Raw genomic sequence first — 21053 nt, forward strand, 5'->3', positions numbered from 1 at the left:
TCCCCGATAAAGATGGTTTACAATTCAGGCCTCTCAAACCTAGCAAAGAGTATAAAAGCAGATCCTAGTTAAGGAAGCGGGATTTGTACGCAGACTAAAGGGAACGGCTGCCTGACAAACAAAACTCAGGACTAATCGTCTCATTGGAGGTACACTGAAACTTAACAACCAGTGCGGGAAAAAATAATAATGGTACGTACATACAGCAATAATATTGTCTCAAACAAATCTTTAATAATTATTTTAAAAACGTAAACCAAATATATTGTAATGTAAATGATACGTCTTTATTTCTAACAACGTTGGCAAATAATTGATCAAATAATGAAACATAGCTGTGACCATTGTTGATTAGACCTTGTTGGATGGGTAATATAAGGGCCACATCACATCTCTAGGTACAGTTATCTCCCAAGGACGAGATATAAGGTTCCTCCAGTTATTGTTACAAAATTCAATCACGGCTCTATCCCTGGCTCAAACTTTGATTCACCAGATAATCTGACTTGTGAAACTATCACAACTCATCGATACTGTTCTTTTATTGAAAATATGCCATCTTAGATGTAACCCCACATTAACGAGGGAACTGCAATCCATAGCCAATAACGTCAGGCTAGCAATAATGTGAATATTTTGAAATGGAAGACATTATATGCTTAACTGGAGGAAATCAGTATTGCTTGGGGAGAGTGATGAAATATTAGAAATACAGATAAATGCATAACAGCGTGCAGGTCTTTACAAACAACAGTAACAAGAACGTTATTTATAAAAAAGCAGGGTTAATTTTTCATGTAATACATCTGAAGATCTTTACAGGTCCTCCTACTGTACCTTCTTTACAGTGTCCTATTGGCAAGTGTGATGACTTTGTCCTCCTGACTTGTCACAAACCCAACATCTGACATTGCTTTCTAACTAGTGAAAACAAGACGGACAGAAATAAGACCCATTTAGGCACTTTTAAAATCATTTTGCTACAGTTCAGTGCTTGTTGCTGCCAGGAGAGTCACACTCAAAAACGCAGAATGTCTTGCACTTGACTTCCAGTGACTTGTTCAGAAAGGCTACTATTGCTTTGTTGAGGCCACTGCACCAACAGATCCTCCTGCAATGGATGGCAGTACAAGTTGTCTCTACAGTGTCACCCAACAGGCCTCTGAGGTTAGAACCAAGTTATGTGTTAAATGTTCCAGCATGTCACTGCTCTGGCTGTGATGTGAAATAATCATCTGTCCGGAACACACTAGGGATCTCTTGATGCTGATGTGGTGCTGGTCTTCTCGGGCTGGCCGGTTTCTGCGAGTGAACGTACACAAAATGAATCCCAATTATCCAATAGCATTGCTTGGAGTAGAATTACAACAAACTGCTGTGCAGGAGTTTAAATGTTTATTTGAAAAAAAAAAAAAGGGTCTCTGTTAAACTCAGAACTCAGCAGCACTTACACACAGTTTAACACCACAATTCACTGGTTATTTCATGATTGTTATTATAGGAACACACAATAATTAGGTACTGACCAAGCACATGTAAAACTACAGATGCATAAGCACTTAGAGGAGCTCTCACATTTAAGAAGCCTGGGACACTCATTGTGCGGAGGATCTTCTTGAAAGCACCAGGTAATGTTCCTAGTTCTCCCTCTGCCTGTGTGACCTGCTCTTCCATGGCGTTGACATTGGCTCCCACTGTTTTTACAAAGGCCTGGAGGCACACAAGAGTAATATAGCAATAAGCTAATAAAATTGAGAAAATGCATTTAGGACAGTACACTACCATATTACTAAAGGTTTAACATGCCCATGCAGGCAAAGAATATATGTTTCACAATGTCAGTAAGGTTTTAACTTTAACTTTTTTATTTTTTTTTTAAAAAGTAGGTACATGAGTGAACTTGAAAAGCAGTTTGAAATGCTTGAAGATTAGATAAGATTAGATTTATTTGCCATTTGCACAAGACAGTACAAGTACATAGGAATTTTTGTGCATATCTCTCTGAGTCAGCTTTAAACTAAAAACAAAAGCAAAGAAAGGCAATCAAAAATCATAATGAAATAATAGATACACCCTAAAAACAAAAATACATTTATATGAACACATACACATTATACAGAAATTAATAAATACACACTACCGTTGAATACTAAATCGCAGTCTGCAGAGTGTTTTGTGAATGTAACAAAGACAAAAAACAAGTTCTGTACTCTGTATGAAAGCAACAGCTTTAATAACTTACGATTCGATTCCTATGTTTATCTTTTGGATTGTACCCTCATTAGTGAAACATTATTAGAATTTCAAAACAGGAACATACAGCACTGCTAAACCAGTGTTGGTTCCTCCTTTTGTGAAGAGGATATTTCACATTATCAATAAAAACTGCATACAAACCCTGTTTACACTACATTACATCATAGGTTTTACGTAATTTCAGAATTATTCGTGTAGTTTGCAGTCTGCTTTGGTTCCAAGAGTGCATTACAAAACACCAAACTAAATAGTTTGTATAAAGTAGCATTAACCCTTTCAAACTTGCAAAGTTAAACTGATCACTTACCTCTAACTTATCAATTCTTCTATATATTTGTCTCATTTCATCAGACTTCTGCTGAATTTGAGGTAGGTTTTCATTAACTATCTGGGAGGTATCATTACGGATCTAGAGGAAAAACACAAAAGGACGTGAGAGACAAATATGCATGTACTGTAATTTAATAAAAATGAGACAGTGCATACATAGGTCTTTTACAGTGCATTCGCTTACCATATCCAGCATTCCAACAAATTCATCTACTCTTGTCAGCATTTCTTCCAAACTCTTCTCCAAGCACAGGATCTAGAGGGGAAATCATTAAAAGAAAAAGCTGTGAAAACTATTTTTAAACCAAAGCTACATCAAGTGTAGCCAGCCTAGGAGTCACACACCAGTTACAGCTGGAATTCAATAAAATGCCTTTAAATTGTGTCATCAGGGACCACACGGCCAAAACACAGGGGCCTTTGTTTTCCTACAGAGCCAGCTAGCTAGTTCAGCTTCTTTAGAAATTGCCTGGTATCACGCACATCCACTTAGTGTCAACTCAGGAATGACAGCAATCTGGTTAGTCAGCCGTCATAACTAAATCTTAAAGATATACTTATTTAATACTTTACTTTATTTAAATTACTTCTATTTGAATGTAGGGCTTATGACCCAGAAAACAGAGGTGTGGAGTCTTATCACATGACTTGGACCCAACAAAGTCAGTATTGAGTCATGAAACTTATGACTTTAGACTCTTTATTTTGCAATAACAGGAGGGACTGATGACACTACAGATTAAAGTAAAAAAAAGTGAAGACTGCCGTGGCCATATACAGTCTATGGCCGTGGCCGACAAAAATGGAAGGCAACATGAAACACATCCAACTCAATACAGGCAGTACGTTTTAAACGTTGAAAAGCTCCTTCCAGAGCTACAGAACTCATGTTTTCACAGACTTAGTAACGTTACACTTAAATGAGTAGTAAACTGAACATAATGGAGTACCCCTTTAAAGGCTTGTTTTATTTATGTAATTGTTCCAGATTTACTGTTATGATACTTTTTTTTGAAATGGCATTCAATTTGGCAACTGTGCACCAGTGACTTGCTTAGGACTCGAACATACAAACTATAGGACTTGACTTGGGACTTCAAACCAATCACATCACTTGCAACCACTTTACTAAGCCGTTGGTCAACAACTGCATTGCTTGTCAGTTGAGTCAATTTATTAGCCATTACACAAGTGCGTGCTGCGCTGCAGCTAAGTTACTTCATAAACAAAGACCTTAACGTTAACCTTGCTAGTTACTACGTAGGCTCCAGTATGTTACATGACTTGTGTAACGTTATGAGCCGCCAGCACAAACCTCATCTCCAGCTGTCGCCCTTATGTAGGTGGAGTAGCTGTGGGCGGTGTGTCTCAGGACTTCGTCGTCCTGCTCCGGGTAGCGCTGGTCTGCCGTCCCAGGCTCTGCTGCTTCGTTGACGCTCGGGCTTCGAGTGATAACGTTAGCTGCTGCGCCAAAACTGGGGCTCTGCGACACGGTACCGCTGCTGAGGATTTCGCTCACCATGGACAAACTGCTCGCACTCTGGGAGACAATGCCGCTGTCTCTGCTTATCTCAGCGCTGGACTCCTCCAGGGGAGACAGGAGGCCCACCCTATCCACCCGATGATGGTCCATGTCGCTTGTCTTTCTAGTCTACTGCCGTGTTTTGCCTTGTCAACTGACCGGATCACGTGTGTTGTCCTGAACGGCCGATGGTGGCTCGTAGGGGCCAAAACAGTGTAGCGCTCAATAAAGCTGTGAAAACTTTACCATTTTACTCTCTAGGTCACTTTACTATACCGTAAATGTTCAGTAAATGTATAATTGAAGCCAAAGCGAAAAGAAAACACCTTTCCCAAACCCTAAAGCAAACAAAACACAGAAAGATAATCACTACCACTGTGATTCATGTCATTCAACACTCAACATTCATTGGGATGTATCATCAAAAAATGGCTTGAAGCAAAGCCCTGTGAGCAGACGGGAAGGTTCATGATAGCTTATCAAAAGAGATGCCAAAACAAATAATCTGCAAACAATACACATTTAAAGGAAGGAAAGAAAAGGCACAGCAATGTGGTGGTGTCAGATGATTAAAAAAACAAACACTAACGACTCTTCGTGAGAAATGATTGTCCTATCAATTCTAAAATGTAAATGTCAGTATTTTGTGATACCGATGTACGTTGCCTGTGTTGTACATTTCATGACATACCATGTCATTGAAATCTCGGCCAGCAGATGGCAACCTGAATTACTGCATGGCAATGGACTTCAGTGGTCTGCACAGGTCTGATACAGAGGTATAAACTATCTCATTGGTTTAACAAGTATATTACACCTTAACACACCTTAATAAACGTACACACTATCTTATAGAATGCATTAGCCTATCTGTTCAAATTTTGAGATCTGATGGAGCAATGAATCCCCCTAAATAAAAAAAATATACATTGGACATGAGGTAAAATAATCCCATGGGTGAGAGTAAACTTTAACAAGACTTTATCAATCTACATTTGAATCTCAAAATTGCCAGATGAAAATCTGTCAGGTGAGGAACATAGTTCTTTCACACATTAATACTAAAACAATTCCAAATTAGAAGGACCTGTATGTGCATGTCTTCTGTTGATAGTATCTTTTATAGTTCATCTACAGGTTGCCATGATGGTCAGTGTTGAAGGCACTGATAGAATAGATTGATTGTGTGTCTGCCAGTACACTCAAATCTGCTGATTTGTTGGTGCAGACTAAAGCCAAGGCAGACGAGTTGGCTGTCAATGATCGGTTAGCTGTTTGAGCAGTGTAGGTAAACACAGAAGACAAATATTTATTAGCAGAGAGATGAAAAGAGTTTGCTGCTGCTGGAGGGCCTCTGACCCAGCACACAGCTGCATTTCTGCTCCATGTCCATGTTGAATGTAACGGCTGTAGCCAGAGGATGATTGACTGGTTGTCTTAAAAAAACAAACAGAATTAAACCTTGAGATGTCTTCACTTTGTGATGTCTGGAGCAAATAATTGTGATAAAACTTGTCCTACCCATATCCCCTTAACCTGACTACTGCCTCCAACAAGCGTGGAAAAATGCTCTTAATTCTTCATCATTTGTGAATAGAAAGTTATTAGTGTGGTTGCTAAAGGTACTGAAGTTTAAATATCTTCACAGTGTTTACTGTAGCTGCAGAATGGTAGTAACACCAGTAATTTCAAGAAAAAGTCACACCCCTTACAACATGTGTTGTGGTTATGCATTCCTCGTCTACAGATGGTGCCGTTTGTGAAGAAATTGGAATGTCAGCCTCTGCCGTGGTTGTTTGCTTTGTTGACTGTCAGCAGTGGGTCAAGAAAGGAGCTACTGACTTTTGGTTCCAAGGGGCTGAAACCAAAACTTGTTTTATTTAGTTTTCCCCGTTAAACTCAGTCGAGCTGACCTGGAAATATCTTGGAATGTTGCATTCTCTTTCTTTACTGTAAGTGTAGAGTAGTAGTCAAAACTATTCTATTTTTCCATAAACATAAGTGCTGAACCATCATCAAGCTTCTAGTTTGACAAATTGTGAGACTTAGAATAATTTATTGGAACAGATACAAGGATTTGATCACAATCGTCAATGCATAAAAGAACTAATAAAAAAAAAATTCAAACTCTACACAGCATTTATCAGAATATAAGAAATATAGATTTACTCTTTAAAGACATCCATAAGCAACCCCAAGTTGGTCCCAGTAATAAGAATGAAAAGTGGTCACTAACAGAAGATATTAAGCTTCAGGCACATTCAGAACTCTAGGATACAGTGGACTCGCCTAAAAACAGTTATTTGTTCTGATGCTTATTACATACAAATCTTTTGATGTATGACAAAAACAACTTTAAAAATAGAGGAATTATATACACAATACATTTTCCTTGTTTCCACGCTTGTAACATCCCATTAGCAATTATCTGGTAAAAACAAACAGAAGTTACAAAATTAGTATCCAACAAAATACTTGTGCTCATATTTATCCAGCCTGGTGTTCCAGTTTTAGTCTCTGAGCAGTTAGGATGTTTCTGTCTGTGTGTGTGTGTTTATAAGTATTATAGGGTGATGACGGTGCCATCCTCCTCCACCCCTCCCCTGGGCAGTGCAAGACTGTGTCGTGGGTCCGTTTTCATGGAGCTGAGGATTTTGTGCAGGCTGCCGTTGCTGTGGCGGAGGGCTGGGTTGCTGCTATGATGCGGAGGCTGTACGTGGTGATGGCGGTGCTGGGCTTGTTGGGGCGGGTTGTGCTGAAGGTTCAGGTCTCTGTGGAGCTGGTAGCTGAGGCTGCTGTGTTGGTGGTGGTGATGGGACCCTCCGTTGAGGCTAGGCTGAGAGTGGAAAGAGGCGGTGGAGACCACCGACACGGGACGTGTGGGCGGGCTTGGAGGTGCTGCTGGGCCTGAAGCCGTTGTTGGTATCTGTAGCTGTAAGCGAGACACACTGGACGCCAGGGAAGCGTTTGACCTCTGCGACGGCCGCTTGAGGCTGCTCTCAATGACGATATCTGTCTCCTCGTCACTCTCCAGGTCGTCTTGGTACCCGTGTGCTCCAGAGGATGTCAACCCCACTGAAGTCACTGACAAACTCGGGTAACCAGTTGACCCGCTGCTGTCAGACGACTGACCCGAGCTCCCTGAGATCCTGCTGCTGCGGACCACATTATTGCGCTGGTTCACTGGCTTGACTGTCACAATCAGGTTGTGGCTGTTGGCAATCATCATATCAGTTACCTGATCTAAAGACTTGGCAGTCACTTCAATGCCGTTCACCTCCAGCACCTCATCGTTAACCGCCAACAGCCCGGTGCTCTCTGCCAACCCTCCAGGCACCAGCCGAGATATGAAGATGCCGGGCACTTTCTCAAGCCCGTGTGGTGTCACACGCACGCTGGTTCCATCTCGGATGTAAAAGCCCAGCGGTTTGTCTGAGCCGTGACGATACAGCCGGACACGGCGGTGAGATTCAGGTAGGATATCCACATCAATGATTGAGGAGACGGGCCGGAAGTCCTGGGGCATGCCTATGCGGATGTGTGGCCTCTTGCGGTTGACGTCATTATTGCGCAGCGCGACCACTGCCTTCTTCCTGCGAGTTATTGTGTTGGTTCCAAAGTTAGCATAGTCAACCTCTTCTGCAAAGGAATAAAGGGAGACAGAGAAACAGAAAGTGTTAGAAATTTTATGTTTAGTGCTCAGGTTTCATCATGGTTTATGTTTAGGCAACATCGGTTGAAAACATTCTGTCTTGCATGTGTACTTTGTCCGCAGAGGTTAAAAGCTACAGGGAAAAAGGAAAAACTAAAATACCTAAAAAAAGGGCACAAAACAGACTGACAGAGGAGGATTTGGAAAGTTAAAAGAAACTGACAACACAAAAAGTTTAAAACTTTAAATCTCGTATGAACACTCCAGTCTTTGCCTGCATCTTTAAATCAAACCACCTGCCTTACAAACTCAACAACTTTTTTTCAAACTATGCGCAGATGTGCTTGAAAGAAATTTTCCATTGACAGACCTGCTAATCATTTATACAGATTTGATTCCATATGTGACACAACACAATTCTAATTACTGAAACCATAAACAAGGCCTGAGTTCATGCTGGTTTACTCTATGAGTAAGAAGCCAACGTTTTTACAGTGAGTCCGACCTATATATTAAAAATGACATGTGAGCATGTCAACTGGATTTGTGTGTGTGCATGTTTGTATACAGTGCTGAGTGTGCAGAACATTCCTGTGCTGACAGAGGTGAACCACCCTTCTGCTACCAGGCAGCAGCTGCAGGGATTCCCAGTATTCATTTCTGCATTCAGATACACAGGCACATACATGTACTATCCTTCAGTACTAACATGGAACTCAAATGTGAACTCATTGTGCTTTGACTACAGTTATGAGTCCACCACTGCCTGCACTAGTAAGAGACCGCATAGGATATAATACAATGTGGAAAGAATGAGCTGTGAGGGAAGATCGGTGTGGTATCTCAGTTAAAGCATGATGTTTCCAACCAGAGATTTAGAGCAATCAATAAAACAATGAAAACCCTCAGAGGACTAGATCACCCTCACAATGAGAGTTGCTTCTTCAGAACATCATAGCCACTGCCAAACATGCTCACATACTGGCTTAGATAAAATAAAAAAGGAGGGAGGATTGAGGCTTTGCACGAATGGAATGAAAAATATACTCTGGGGTGAAAAAAATGAATTCATTGAGTTGTGGTTCTGACAAAGACAGTGTTAGATAGTAATAATGATACAGAGAGTGCTCTATAACAAAAAAAACAAACCCCCCAAACTGGATAGCTCTCTAATCTTCCCTTCTCAGGAAGACAGGAAATCTGGACACAGCAAAGCCTGATGTGACAGGAAGTGAAGGCCCCTCTGCAAGAGCATAAGCTCCTGCACTTCCATGGCAACAGCAATGAGTCATCTTTGCCCTACTGTTTGGGACACCTGCTTTATGAGATTATTGTGGCTGAGGACACTGTAATTTTGTGCCCCGTCTTCAAAGTACACCGGGGAAGGACAGAACACTGAAACAAATATGGAGTGACTCCAAGCAAAGCCAGCTGGCCAGTCGTCCCTCCAGCCTTAGACCAGCGTGGATATCTGCCATATGACTCCCTATACAATGCTGACTCATTAATATAGGTTTTCTCCCTCCACCTCCTCCTCTTGAGCAGAATGTTGACTAAGCGCAGCATGTTTTACTACAGCTTCAGAATTGAAGGCTCTGGGGGGAAAATGGAGTCTAAGTTGGTGCAAGCCCTCACTGTCAAGAGAAGAGATGCAGCTTTTGTGCGTGTCAGCAGTGACACCAACCACAATACACATGGCGAATTGGTGATAACTAAATTGGGAAAAAATAAGAATGATAAATGAGCGTTAGTGAAATAGAAGATTGATGTCTCTTGGCACAGCATGACATAATGTTGTCAAGTGCTCACAGACTAAAGCTAAACTGCTGTGCCAAAAGTGCTTTATATCAGAGAAAGAGATTGCCTTGAAAATGCCTCTTACCTACGTTCACTGGTTTAAAATTAGCCTATTTAGCAAAAGCTTCTGAATATCATCAGCCTTAAAGTGCATGGTATTCTTAGTTTTCTGTGCATGTTGTGGCAGAAGCTGATTTTGATTGAATCCAGACGAGGCATTTGCTACAGGGCTGGAATTTCTGCCACAAGTGCAAGTCTCCCTGATGGGAACCATGTTGGAGGGGATCGCTGCAGAGTCTCATTACAGGTCTATGGCGAAACACCCTCCTCCCTCCACACCCTCACCTCAGTCTGAAAAGAACGGCACACCACATCACCAGTGTATTTAGTCGGGCAGAAATCCTGTGTGTAAAACTATAATTATGCTTTTTATTAGTAACGTCTTACAGCTGTTCTGCAAAATGCCACAAGTCCTTGTAGGTGTAATTTGTTTAGAGAAACCTACAAAGACATCAGTGTATTTCAAATGTCCAAGGGTAATAGCTGAAGAGGGAATATTGAAGTTAATCTGAGCAGGGTTTAAACGTGACAACTTGCTTATTACACAGATGAAAATTCATTCACCGATGTCCTTTATTGTTCATCAATGTAAGTAAAACAAATCAAAATGCACATCCCTTCCATTTCTCTTTCTAGAAATAAGACAAGCAACTCAAGTGGAAAGGTAGTGAACAGAAAACTAGCACAAACCCAGTGCAAACCATGGCTGCCTGTCCACCTACCATTAACAGTCCATTAAAGTCTCATACTACATATAGGCTTACCTATTTATTTACCAAACATCCAGTAATGTCACATTGTTTGTGGGATAATGTGGATGCAGCGCATGAAAGTAAGTAAGATGGCATAAAACCAGAACAAAATCCGCCGCAGGTGAAGCAGGTTGAGTTGCCACTCACATTCCGCAAACCCTGAAGTAATTTTATGTTTCAGGAAAGCAGAAATACTACACGTATAACCTTTAAGTGCACTTGAGCTGGAAAATAAAGTATATTAAATTTAAAGAATTGCTAAAAGAAAATTAGTCTGCAACTACCCCCCCCCCCCCAATCATTGATGCCACTTATTTTCTGGTTCCAGTTTCTCAAATATGAACATTAGTTACTTTGCTTTGTCTTTAATGGTAGTCAGTTAAATCTCTTTAGGTTTTGGACTGGTGGTTGGACAAAACACAGCATTTTTCACCAAACTAACTGAAAAAATAATCGATTGAAAATAATTGTTAGTTGTGGCCATTAAGTGTACGATGCCTTCCATCAAAAGCACCGCTGAAGCCCCAGCATACTCCCCTGGTTACTAAAACCGCTGGAGCATCACAGCATTACAGTACTTGGACAAGCCCAACAAATCAAAATGTCGAGTCATAGAACTAGACTGTGGCAGCAAAACTCTGTGTCTCGGTCTGCAGGCCTGGGGTATTATATTCAGGACCAGTGTTCAAACCTAAAAAGGGTTTTTCCATTGTAAAGTTAACTCTGCTAATGTGAGAGAAAAAAACTCTACTATAAAACACGCACACAAATTCTCCTATGCAGCGTTTTAATCAAACCTGAAAAAATTGACTTTGTACTGTGGAGTTGCATATAATTGCAGTCTAATATAATGCAAGAAAATTACCAGTCCAATTTCATAAAAAGGTCACAGATTACTTCAGAGAAGTAATTATGAACCATCAGGTGTCAAAGCTTTTCTAGTTCTTACTCAACACAGATTCTGGCGCAGAGCTAATCTAAGTGAGTACGTTCCAGCCGATCACACAGAGGTTATCGTAACAACTCCTGACAAACCTAATCCCTGCTATACTGAAGCATCATGGGTAAGCCAACGTGAACCCGTTAATCAAAGACCATCGGTTCACTGCCAGGCATTTGCAGGCTAAACAGCACCTCAGATCAAAGTCTATCAGAAAAGCTTGGTGTTTCAATTAGCTCTACTCAAAACGTCCACTATGTTATTTACTATCAAATGTAAATGTATACTTATCCGAGTACGGAATATAAAATGACAATATAGAACACACACACACACACACACACACACACACACACACACACACACACACACACACACACACACACACACACACACACCTACCAGCTGTTTGCATTTACCCTAAACTACAGTTTGTCCCAAACGTAAGGTCAGGGAATTCCACCAGAAATACAGCTAATAGCAAGGCTAAATGCTGACAGTGGTGGAAAAAGCATTCAGTTACTTAAATAAACATTAAACATCTGTGGTAATGAGTATCAGTATGAGAGCTCCCACACAGCTTGGTGGATAAAGAAGGAAGATTTGGATTTCCACATCGCCGTGTTTTCCAGCATTGTGAACATAAATCCTGTATTGGAACACTGGCATAAAGTGATACCGAAAAGGTGTTTCATTTAGGAATACCGGTGCTAAAATCCCATGGTGACAGACAATACCACCTAACGTTGCTCTCACCCATAACCCACACAATGTCAGGGGACAGAGGTGGAAACATGGCTTTTGGGGGACTTCTACAGTCTGCTGATGTGTGTGGGTGTACGCATGAGTCTGCATGTGTGTGCATGACACTCAAGGAATGTGGTGGTAAATGTAGTTGGAGATATCCCCGAAAAGGTTGAAGACCTGCATAACTTCTCAAGACAGATGTGTGCTTTAGAAGCAAAGCAACTGGCTTTTTCAAGCTTTTCGTGATGCTGTTTAAGTAATATGATCCATCACTGGGATATTGCTAATCTTTTTCACAGCATTACTCAGTGCCAACTTAAATGAAAACTGAAAACTACCTGACAATCATTAATTCTGAAGTATATGCGTTTTGTTTGTAATATTGCTGGGGAGGGGAAAAACTAGACCGATTAGAAGCCAGCTAACTAGTTTATATCTGGTTCTCAGTTGCTATTGAATGCCTCATGCTGTTCTTGTGCTTTCAAAGCAAAGGAAAAGGAGGAAAAATAGTCTTTGTTCCACTGAAGCCCACCTCTAGTTAACCAAGGCTGTGAAGAGAAGGCCCTTTAAAGTCCCACTGCTTTTCCACCATCTCCCATAAAAGACAGGAATCTAAAGAGTTTTATGACCAACCATTAGGGCCTCTCTGCACACTTGTTCCTGGCAGGTCTTCTAACACTCAATACTGACTCGACAAAACTGTAAACAGAGACTGAAGAGATGATGGAAATGAACCAAAACAAAATCACGCTTCTAATTTGACTTGTTTTAAAATCCTTTTTGTGCTTTAGCTTGCTTTACGTGTGATGGAATGTGGGTAAGACGACACAAATGGTAGGAGGATATTGTGTTTGAGTATGCTGCTCTAAGCATTGGCGTGGAAAGCTAGACTAATATGAACGCAAACATCAGCTCCTGGCTTTACACAAGTGAATATGCAACACCACAACACGACTGGTATGCTTTTGGTTCCCCTCGCGGCACCCCAATGACTAAGCTGAAGTTCAGACTAATAATGTTCGAAGGGGTGTTTTTGGCTGGCTTCATGTGTGATATTTCACACAGGGCTTTGTGAAAGTTCTTTTGGTATACATGTGTTGGCAAAGAGAACGTTAGAAAGCTCAGAAAAACACAATATGCCGCTGGAACCAGAGCCAGAATTTATAATAATTTTTCATGATTTCTCAGTGTTGTGTGTACAGTGTTAGCATGTGTGAATGCACAGTGCCTGCATGTCACCACACATTAACATGTTTGTCTGTATGAATGGAAATCTTTGTGCTTTCTTTGTGGGCAGTAAATGGAGCAACACTGTCCATCTTTATAAAAAGCTCCAATCAGCAGCTCTGTCAAAGCAGCTGTAAGAAAATTTCACAAAAGAATATGTAGTTTGTTTCATTACTATTCAATAGCTATATTGTTTATAAGAAGACTGGCTTTTAATCATTTCTTATTTTAAAAAGAAGCATTATAGCCAACAACTGTGCCAACACCAGACCATAGAAAGAACACATTACAGTTGGGTACTGAGATATATGGTACATGAAATTCCAATGCTACATACTAGATTTAGTATCTTGAGTACAGAGTACAATATTTTCGATATCCAATTAATATCAATTATCTACAAATTTGGGGATTTAGAATGTTTCTGATGGAACAGTGACATTTTGGCAAATTCGTATATTAGCCTTTATGCAGAGAATCTGTATGGTACATATTTACAGCGAGCACCAAGTTAGCTTCGCTTAACATAAAGACTTGAAATGAGTAAATCTTTCAGCTTCAGAGTTGCTGGTTGGCCTACTTTGTTACCTATGGACAGAGCCTAGCTAGCTCTTTCCCCGTTTCCATTCTTTGTGCTAAGCAAAAATGGGAAATGTCCCAAAATGTCCGACTATTCCTTATAAAGTCTTAAGACTTCCTTTATGGTTTGAGATGATTTTCCTACTTCTTAAGCTTAATAAACTACTTAAAAACACATTTAACGAAAATGCATTGTCACAAACGTGTTTTGCTTAGCTTATGAAAAGTTTACATTTTGGAGACAGTTTTCACAGGACAGCCATGACATACAGTATATTCATTAGTTTACTACTATATGCTAAAACGACAGTTGGTAACAGCCTGTTGCTCTGTTAATAGCGTATCCAGCTACAGTCCATCTATGCAAGGGACATTCCAACAACCCCCCAGCCCCCATCATCGTTTTTGGCCAAGCGTGACAAAGTGCTTAGTGACAGGAGAGACTATAATCACTGCAGAGAGACGAGACGAGGCACACAGAGAGAATAGTGAATAGTGCTGGACCCTGCTGCCTTTTGCATTAGGTCACTGGATGCTGTGGCAGTGGGCTTCATTCCTGGGCCCCACAGATAGACAGACAGACAGACACGCACATGCTCACACAGCTGGAAGCTCCTCACTTTCAAACCCACCAGGAAAATGGCATAAAGCAGAACGGGATGAAACAGCACATGACAGAGCACAGCAATGCAGGACAAAACAAGACAGCCCGGTACAATGCAGTACAGTAACATCCGCTGAAACATTTTCCTTTAGTCACATTTGCATTTTCTGTCGTGTTTGCATTAAAAAAGACATGACTGAATGAAATGGAGAGGGCTTTGAATTGCTTTCTCCTCACAGCGTGGGGGCCAGAAAGAGCTGGTTTTCATGACTCTCCAGTGGTTTCATACAACGCATCCAAATACAGCGAAATTAGCTGTAAAGCAAATTTCCACATTCATCTCTCATGTAAATACTCTACTACTACTACTACTACTACATACCCATAAATGTAAGGAATTAACCAAAACAATCTTGTCTCTTCCTCATTGGAGAGGGCCGGGAAGTCTATCTGTGTGTTTTGGGGTTGGCTGCTGCCAAGACGTTCAGCTAACACTAACATGGAAAAAAAGAATCCAGACAGAATAAGAAGACTTTTTTTAAACATGCAAACATATTTCACATTCTTGCAGGGGTGGTTGAGGCCTGGCCTGGGTGGAAATTTGGAGAAGCTTGATAAACCTACATGGTTATAATCGACAGCTGCACTGAAGGTTTGGTTAGGAACTTACTGGAAGTTTCTGTGATCTTGTGCATGCTGTGTTATGCTAGGTGCTTAGAAAAGAATGAAAGTAACTGTGAATATTTACTTAGGGAACTTGCTTGAGTACAACTTTACATTTATCTGACAGCTATTGACAGCTGTGAACTAATTACCTTACAAAGTATAAAGTTTACATACAAAACATCAGTTTATAAAATATGATTCATTGTTCTAGATTAGACTTGTTAAAGTCATATAAAATAGGTGATTATCCTTACTTTGTTTTATTTAAATACATTTTTGAATGCAGAACTTTCACCTGTAATAGAGTATATTTTACATTGTCGTATTACTACTTCAACCTATAGGATTTCTACACCTCTTCCACCACTGCATACAGGAGAGTATGCACACACACTAGTGCGTACATACACACAAGCATGACTGCAATCACCTTTAAGTAAACTCCATTAACTTGCTAGTTACAGAAACAGACAGTAACAAAAAAGTGCCTCGAGTCTGGACTGTCATGTTAACTTATTACACTTCAAAGAGTGTGCATTTGTATTGTTTCATGCTTCCCGTAGATAAAAGAAGGAAGGGGAAAAAAAGAAAGAACAATCAAACAAGAATCAGGTCTGCCAGAAAATAAGGTGAAAAAGGTAAACAGGAGTTTTTGCTCCTGATGAAACCAGACTAGAAGTTTTGCTTGCATATATGTGCTGGGTAGCACTTTGCACGCACCCCCCTCCATTTCTCCACTCATTTCACTAGCAGTTATCGTGGCACACAGGGGCCAGGCTGCACATCTGGGACAAGTTAAATGGAGCTGCCTTGTCTGCTCCATTCTGGCCTGGCCTGTGTGGTGGGGTGGGGAGGGAGTCACAGGTTTAAGATTCACTGCAGGTATCACTCACCAAATCACACACACACACACACTAACACACACACACTAACACCCCCTAACTTTATTAATACGTACGCAGATGTTGGGCCAAGTCACAAGGGGAACAAAGGTTAAGACCAAGAGAAGGGGGTGGGAGAGTGTGTGCGCGTACTTAAGGAGATTAACCTGTGTTTGTGTATGTGTGTGCAGGGGGCTGACATATAGCAGGGAAGGGGAGGGAGGAACATCAAAGAGGGAGGTAGAGAGCGATTGAGTAGACAGGTCTTGCATTCCTCCAAGTTACTTTCAAAAAAGGTACGATCTCCAATACCTCCTTCAGGAAAAAAAAAAAAAGAAAAAAAAAGAGTGCTATTGAGGCTTCACTAACCTTCTTTTCCTTCCTCCCTCCTTCTTTCTCTTGAATATAACTAACTACTGCTTCTGGTATTAATCCAGCTGCCTCTCTGCTGATCATATGCATGTTTCCAACCAAGAAAACACATGCTGCTGATTTAAGCGCCGCAAAGTCTCCACTGCCATCTGGTCCACAGGTACCCGGGCTGCCTTCTCTGCTTACTACCCACGTGAAGATATAAATACATGTCACTGTGGAATACAAAGTCAATGGAAATCTTTCGAGCTGTTACTTAAAAAAACATATACTGAGCTATACGCAGTGGACAGATTATGCATTTCAAAAGAGAACAATGACGAGTCAGACTCAAGTGCAAGTCCTGCAACCATGTGACAAATAATATATTTTACAGGCTTTTTGGCAAAGAACTTATGAGGGGAAATAGATTCCAGCAGTGCTCTGGTGACACAAGTCACAGCAGCAGACTTGGATTTGTGTCCTTGCCACCTGTCTGGCCTTCTGTTTGTGAGAGTCCACATGCATGATTAAGTGGAGTGTGTATGTGTGAGAGAGAGGGACAGAGAGACAACAGAATTACTCTAAACTAAGAGAAAAGATGGGATACTGTTTCCCCAATATCCAATCTTTCTGTCTATATCTCTTATACACAGCCAATACTCTACCACAATAGATTTAAAGAGATACTATGACTGACGTAAAGATTGCTGTATAAACTCAATTCCTCTCCCACACTCACAAACCAAAACCAAGTTTAGCAGACTTCAGCCTCTTGGACCACTAAATAATGTTTAATGAGCCCAAGGCTAAAAAATGATTAGCTTTCAATTGGATTTGCTTCACATTGCTTAATGAAGAGTCCTGTGTGAATATTGGGCTTACTTCAGGAGTGGGAAAAGGGGAATATGGCTCATTTGCAACAGCTTGTTGAGATAGTTTAACTGTCCAAAAAATTAATAAACCTGTCCAATGTTACTGTTGAGTCGTGTTATTTTCGAGTAAACCCACATATAAAGTCAAAGTCAATGCAGTGGTTGCTGCAGAGGAGTAGGTGAACTATAACATTAACTATACAGTATAACCCAACTTAATTGAATTAAACCACTGAGACTTGCAATAACATACTGTATATCTTGGTATGTGTATTTAACTTAATTATTTAGTGCTTTTATTTTAAATGAACAGCTTCAATATCATTTTGAGGGTACACTGATTTCTCTGCAATTGCCACTCCAGTACGGAAAATCTATCGCGAGGACAACTTAATGCTTTATAGCACCACATCACACCAACAAAACTCTTCAGCAAGCTAGCTATAAGAAGAAGCAAAAAGTATAATATACAATGTAAATTCTTTGGAAGAAGCTAGCTTGGTATTCAGCATATCATGACAGAGGCTGCCAGGAGACCGAAGACAACGTTGACAGAGGATGCCAGGAAGAGAAAAAGAGAGTGACCAAGCAAGAGGCTGCCGGAAGTTGGCAAGATAAAAAGTATGACAGACGCCGAGCTGGCATTCTTTCTGTTGGACTATTAAGTTGTATTGCTATGTATTGTGTTGTTGCACTTGCTAGACTTTTGGCAATATCATAAGTAATAAACTTAAAAACGACACATCGGTTGACTTTTGGGGTTTTCTGGTCTGCATGCGATGCCTGTTTTGTGTCCATCAACCATCCATCCAAACTGCTGTCTAACCAGTCCTGTGGAAAACGTAACCTGAACCCAACATGCATGTTTTTTTTAAAAAACGTGACCTTTTCTAAAGGCTACCCAAGCACAAGCAAACTATCTGGACAGAGCTGAGAATAATTAAGACTCAATGCAAAATGCAGTTAACCCACTTAGACAGACAAGATCAACCAGCAACAATCTATATGATAATGTCCTAAAAACAAATGTCACAGAAACTAACTAATTCCAAAAAGAATTTGCTAATATGCTTCAAAGATTAAATTCGCAAAAGTTTTCACCTTCTAAACCAGAAGACGGCAATTTTCTAACCATCATTAATATCTGTGAATTAAATTCCAATAATGAACTGTCATTTAGGGTGATTGCTTAGTGTTATTTTTAAATGTAGCCTTACTGACCTCCTGAAATATTTTCTCCTGCTGAGATTATTACATACCACGTGATCCAATCTGACACTGATTACGCTCTGATCTATTCAGATCCACTCTGGTATTAGACATATTACACACAGACCCAAAACCTGCAGCAATATAACGAGACCCGACCTGATTAAATTTGGTATAAGTGGATTGGATCTCAGTTCCTCAAAACCACAAGTGAACTCAGGAAGACCTCTACTACTGTCCTAATTTGTAACCTCAACCCTTTGGCACAGATCAGATCTTAAGTCACTTTCTAATCTTTATCGGCTGCAGGTGACAGACAACAAGCAGACTGGGAGGATTATGGTCAAGCAGACAGGTAAGGAAATGAGACAATTGTGCAAGGAAACTCACATGCAGACTTGAAAATTGACAAATTTCCTTCTGTAAACAGGTGGAAAGAGTGACAACCCAGCACATGGCCTCGGAGCCGATTTTGATTTGGGTCCTGGTAAACTACTGGCTTATGGGAAAACAGAAAGAGACTGAGAAAGGGCAAGATAGCTGTCTCACAGTGGACGCCTTGCTGATAATGTCTTAGATCAACCTACAGGAAAAGTGATCCTTTGTTATGAAGCTGCCTCTAGAGACATTCATCTCATTCACACTGTGGGCAAGAAAAACAATCCACATCACGTTACAACTCGATTCATAAGTGGCCAGAGAAAATGTTATCTGAATAGATAATTTTATATCCTTATCCAAGCAGACAAATGCACAGTCACACACACACACACACACACACCTTTTCTATTGAGAAGCTTTGGCAGTCAAGTGTGCCTTGTTTTTCAACCAATCAATATGATAGTTTTGGCTGCTTGTCCACGTATGTTGTTGATCCAGTTGGACATCACCATTCTTAAGGGGATTCAGCATGAGACTTTCTCTGGTATGTACTGGACACTGCCATAAACTCAAGCCCCTTGCTGACCTCTATTCAGTCATTAACAAGAGTCAGTGAAGAGCCCCTTCCTGGCTGCCAGATGAGGGCACCCATTATCTGGGTGCGATTGGACAAATCCTCTGCAAGCTTGGACAAGCCTCAGTCCCATCCTCCCCTGCACCTGAAGCACCAACACCCTCTCTTGCACAACCACGCAGCATAAAAGAAGCCTTCCTGTGAGTGGTGACACATCCCCTTGGTTCTTCCTGCTCCTGCTTTGCTCCACTGACTCAATTTGTGGTTTGTACTTCATCTAGTCTCTGCAGCCAAATCACTATGTTCTCTTATCTCTCTCTGTCTCTCTCTCTCTGTCTCTCTCTCTCTCTCACACACACACACACACACACATACACACACACGATCAAAAGATCAAAACTGTCTGTGGGAGTATTTCCACATGAGCTGTCAGTGCCCATTGTTTCAGGGAGTCTCTAGGACACAATTCATATCAGGATAGGAGTCAGGGCTCATTCCTCCCCTCCTCCATTCTTTTCCTTCCTCTCCCATCCTGAACTGCTGAGTTGGCCTGATTCAACCACCAACTCGTGGCCCACATGCCTGGAGAAGGGGGGGGGGGGGGGGGGGGTGGATGGGAGAAGGGGCCGCATCTTCTCATCGTGTGTCTATTCCTGCCAGACATCTGTGAGTGGGTTCAGGAGTCAATATAGCATATTTTGCTGTAAAACAAGGCTTTAGGTTTTTTATTTATTTTTTTAAAGGTTCATGTTTTCATGCTGAATGCACAAATGCTGTAAATGCTGCAAACTGGGCTCACTGAAAAACAGTAAACCAGACAACTCAACTTTAAGTGACTATGTCTAAAAAGGTATGCAACAGGGGGGTTCTACTCACTTTTTTCACTCCAACACCTATTTTGAGAAACATAAAGATGCATAACTCTTGCATACTGTATATAAAACTATTGTATTAATCAAGAGTATCAGAAAAAAATGCAGCTGCAAAAAAGTGTTGTTTTAAATTATTCAACTGATTGACTGGGTAGAGTAAAACAAAGCAAAACATCCAACCAAATATCCAGTGACTGAACAGTCTTTGCAGAAACTCAATTACACCATGGACAAACCATAGATAAGACGTGTGCTTCAGATCCTCGTAGAGATTTACTTTGTTAAATTATGTTTGCAATGACTACTGTCAAGCTCATTGCCAGCTCTGGTGATTTGTGATAGCCAATCATAAATACTTCTGGCTCCTTTCTAGCCAATCAAATCACTCCAGTGCACATTGTGGCTGAACAATTGTCACACTGGTGATGGGGATGGCAGCTTGTCTCATTGTTTTAGCCTCATGACCTATATACGTACACACGCACTTGTGTGCAAGTCCACACAAAATGAATAATGCCATAAAGCATAAACTAGTAAAATATACTGGAAAAAAAAAAAAGACAAAAAATGTATTGCAAATAACGGAATAAATTATAAATAACACACACAACCCCCCTCGTCTTCCTTAAACAACAACAAAATGGCTTCTTATTTAGTCAGTGTGGCTTGGCCACAAGGGGATACCAGAAAAGTAAACAATCCTAAAGAAACAGTCAACTCCCTCTCAGCAGACCGGAACAGACTATTAAAACAACAACAAAAAAAACACTTTACTACC

General features: G+C 40.7%; 2 protein-coding genes across 2 annotated transcripts in view; both read right to left on the reverse strand.

Annotated features, from left to right (window-relative positions):
* Window positions 1-212: 212 nt before the first annotated feature.
* On the reverse strand, window positions 213-4271 carry bloc1s4 (biogenesis of lysosomal organelles complex-1, subunit 4, cappuccino). Its single transcript, XM_038725900.1, has 5 exons — window positions 3902-4271; window positions 2771-2842; window positions 2564-2665; window positions 1576-1710; window positions 213-1302 (listed from the first exon to the last, which is right to left on the reverse strand). Exons 1-5 carry the CDS (start codon window positions 4217-4219, stop codon window positions 1204-1206), a joined length of 726 nt encoding a protein of 241 aa, XP_038581828.1. The 5' UTR covers window positions 4220-4271; the 3' UTR covers window positions 213-1203.
* Window positions 4272-6144: 1873 nt separating this feature from the next.
* pard6gb (par-6 family cell polarity regulator gamma b) overlaps window positions 6145-21053 on the reverse strand; it is a 33392-nt gene continuing 18483 nt past the window's right edge. Inside the window, exon 3 of the mRNA XM_038725151.1 lies at window positions 6145-7747. Coding sequence (XP_038581079.1) covers window positions 6672-7747 — 1076 coding nt within the window. The 3' untranslated portion in view covers window positions 6145-6671. The remainder of the gene's footprint in view (window positions 7748-21053) is intronic.

The sequence above is a fragment of the Micropterus salmoides genome, unplaced genomic scaffold, assembly GCF_014851395.1.
Source record: "Micropterus salmoides isolate LMB-PRFRI ecotype aquatic unplaced genomic scaffold, ASM1485139v1 Ms_hic_scaffold_17, whole genome shotgun sequence".
Lineage (NCBI taxonomy): Eukaryota > Metazoa > Chordata > Actinopteri > Centrarchiformes > Centrarchidae > Micropterus > Micropterus salmoides.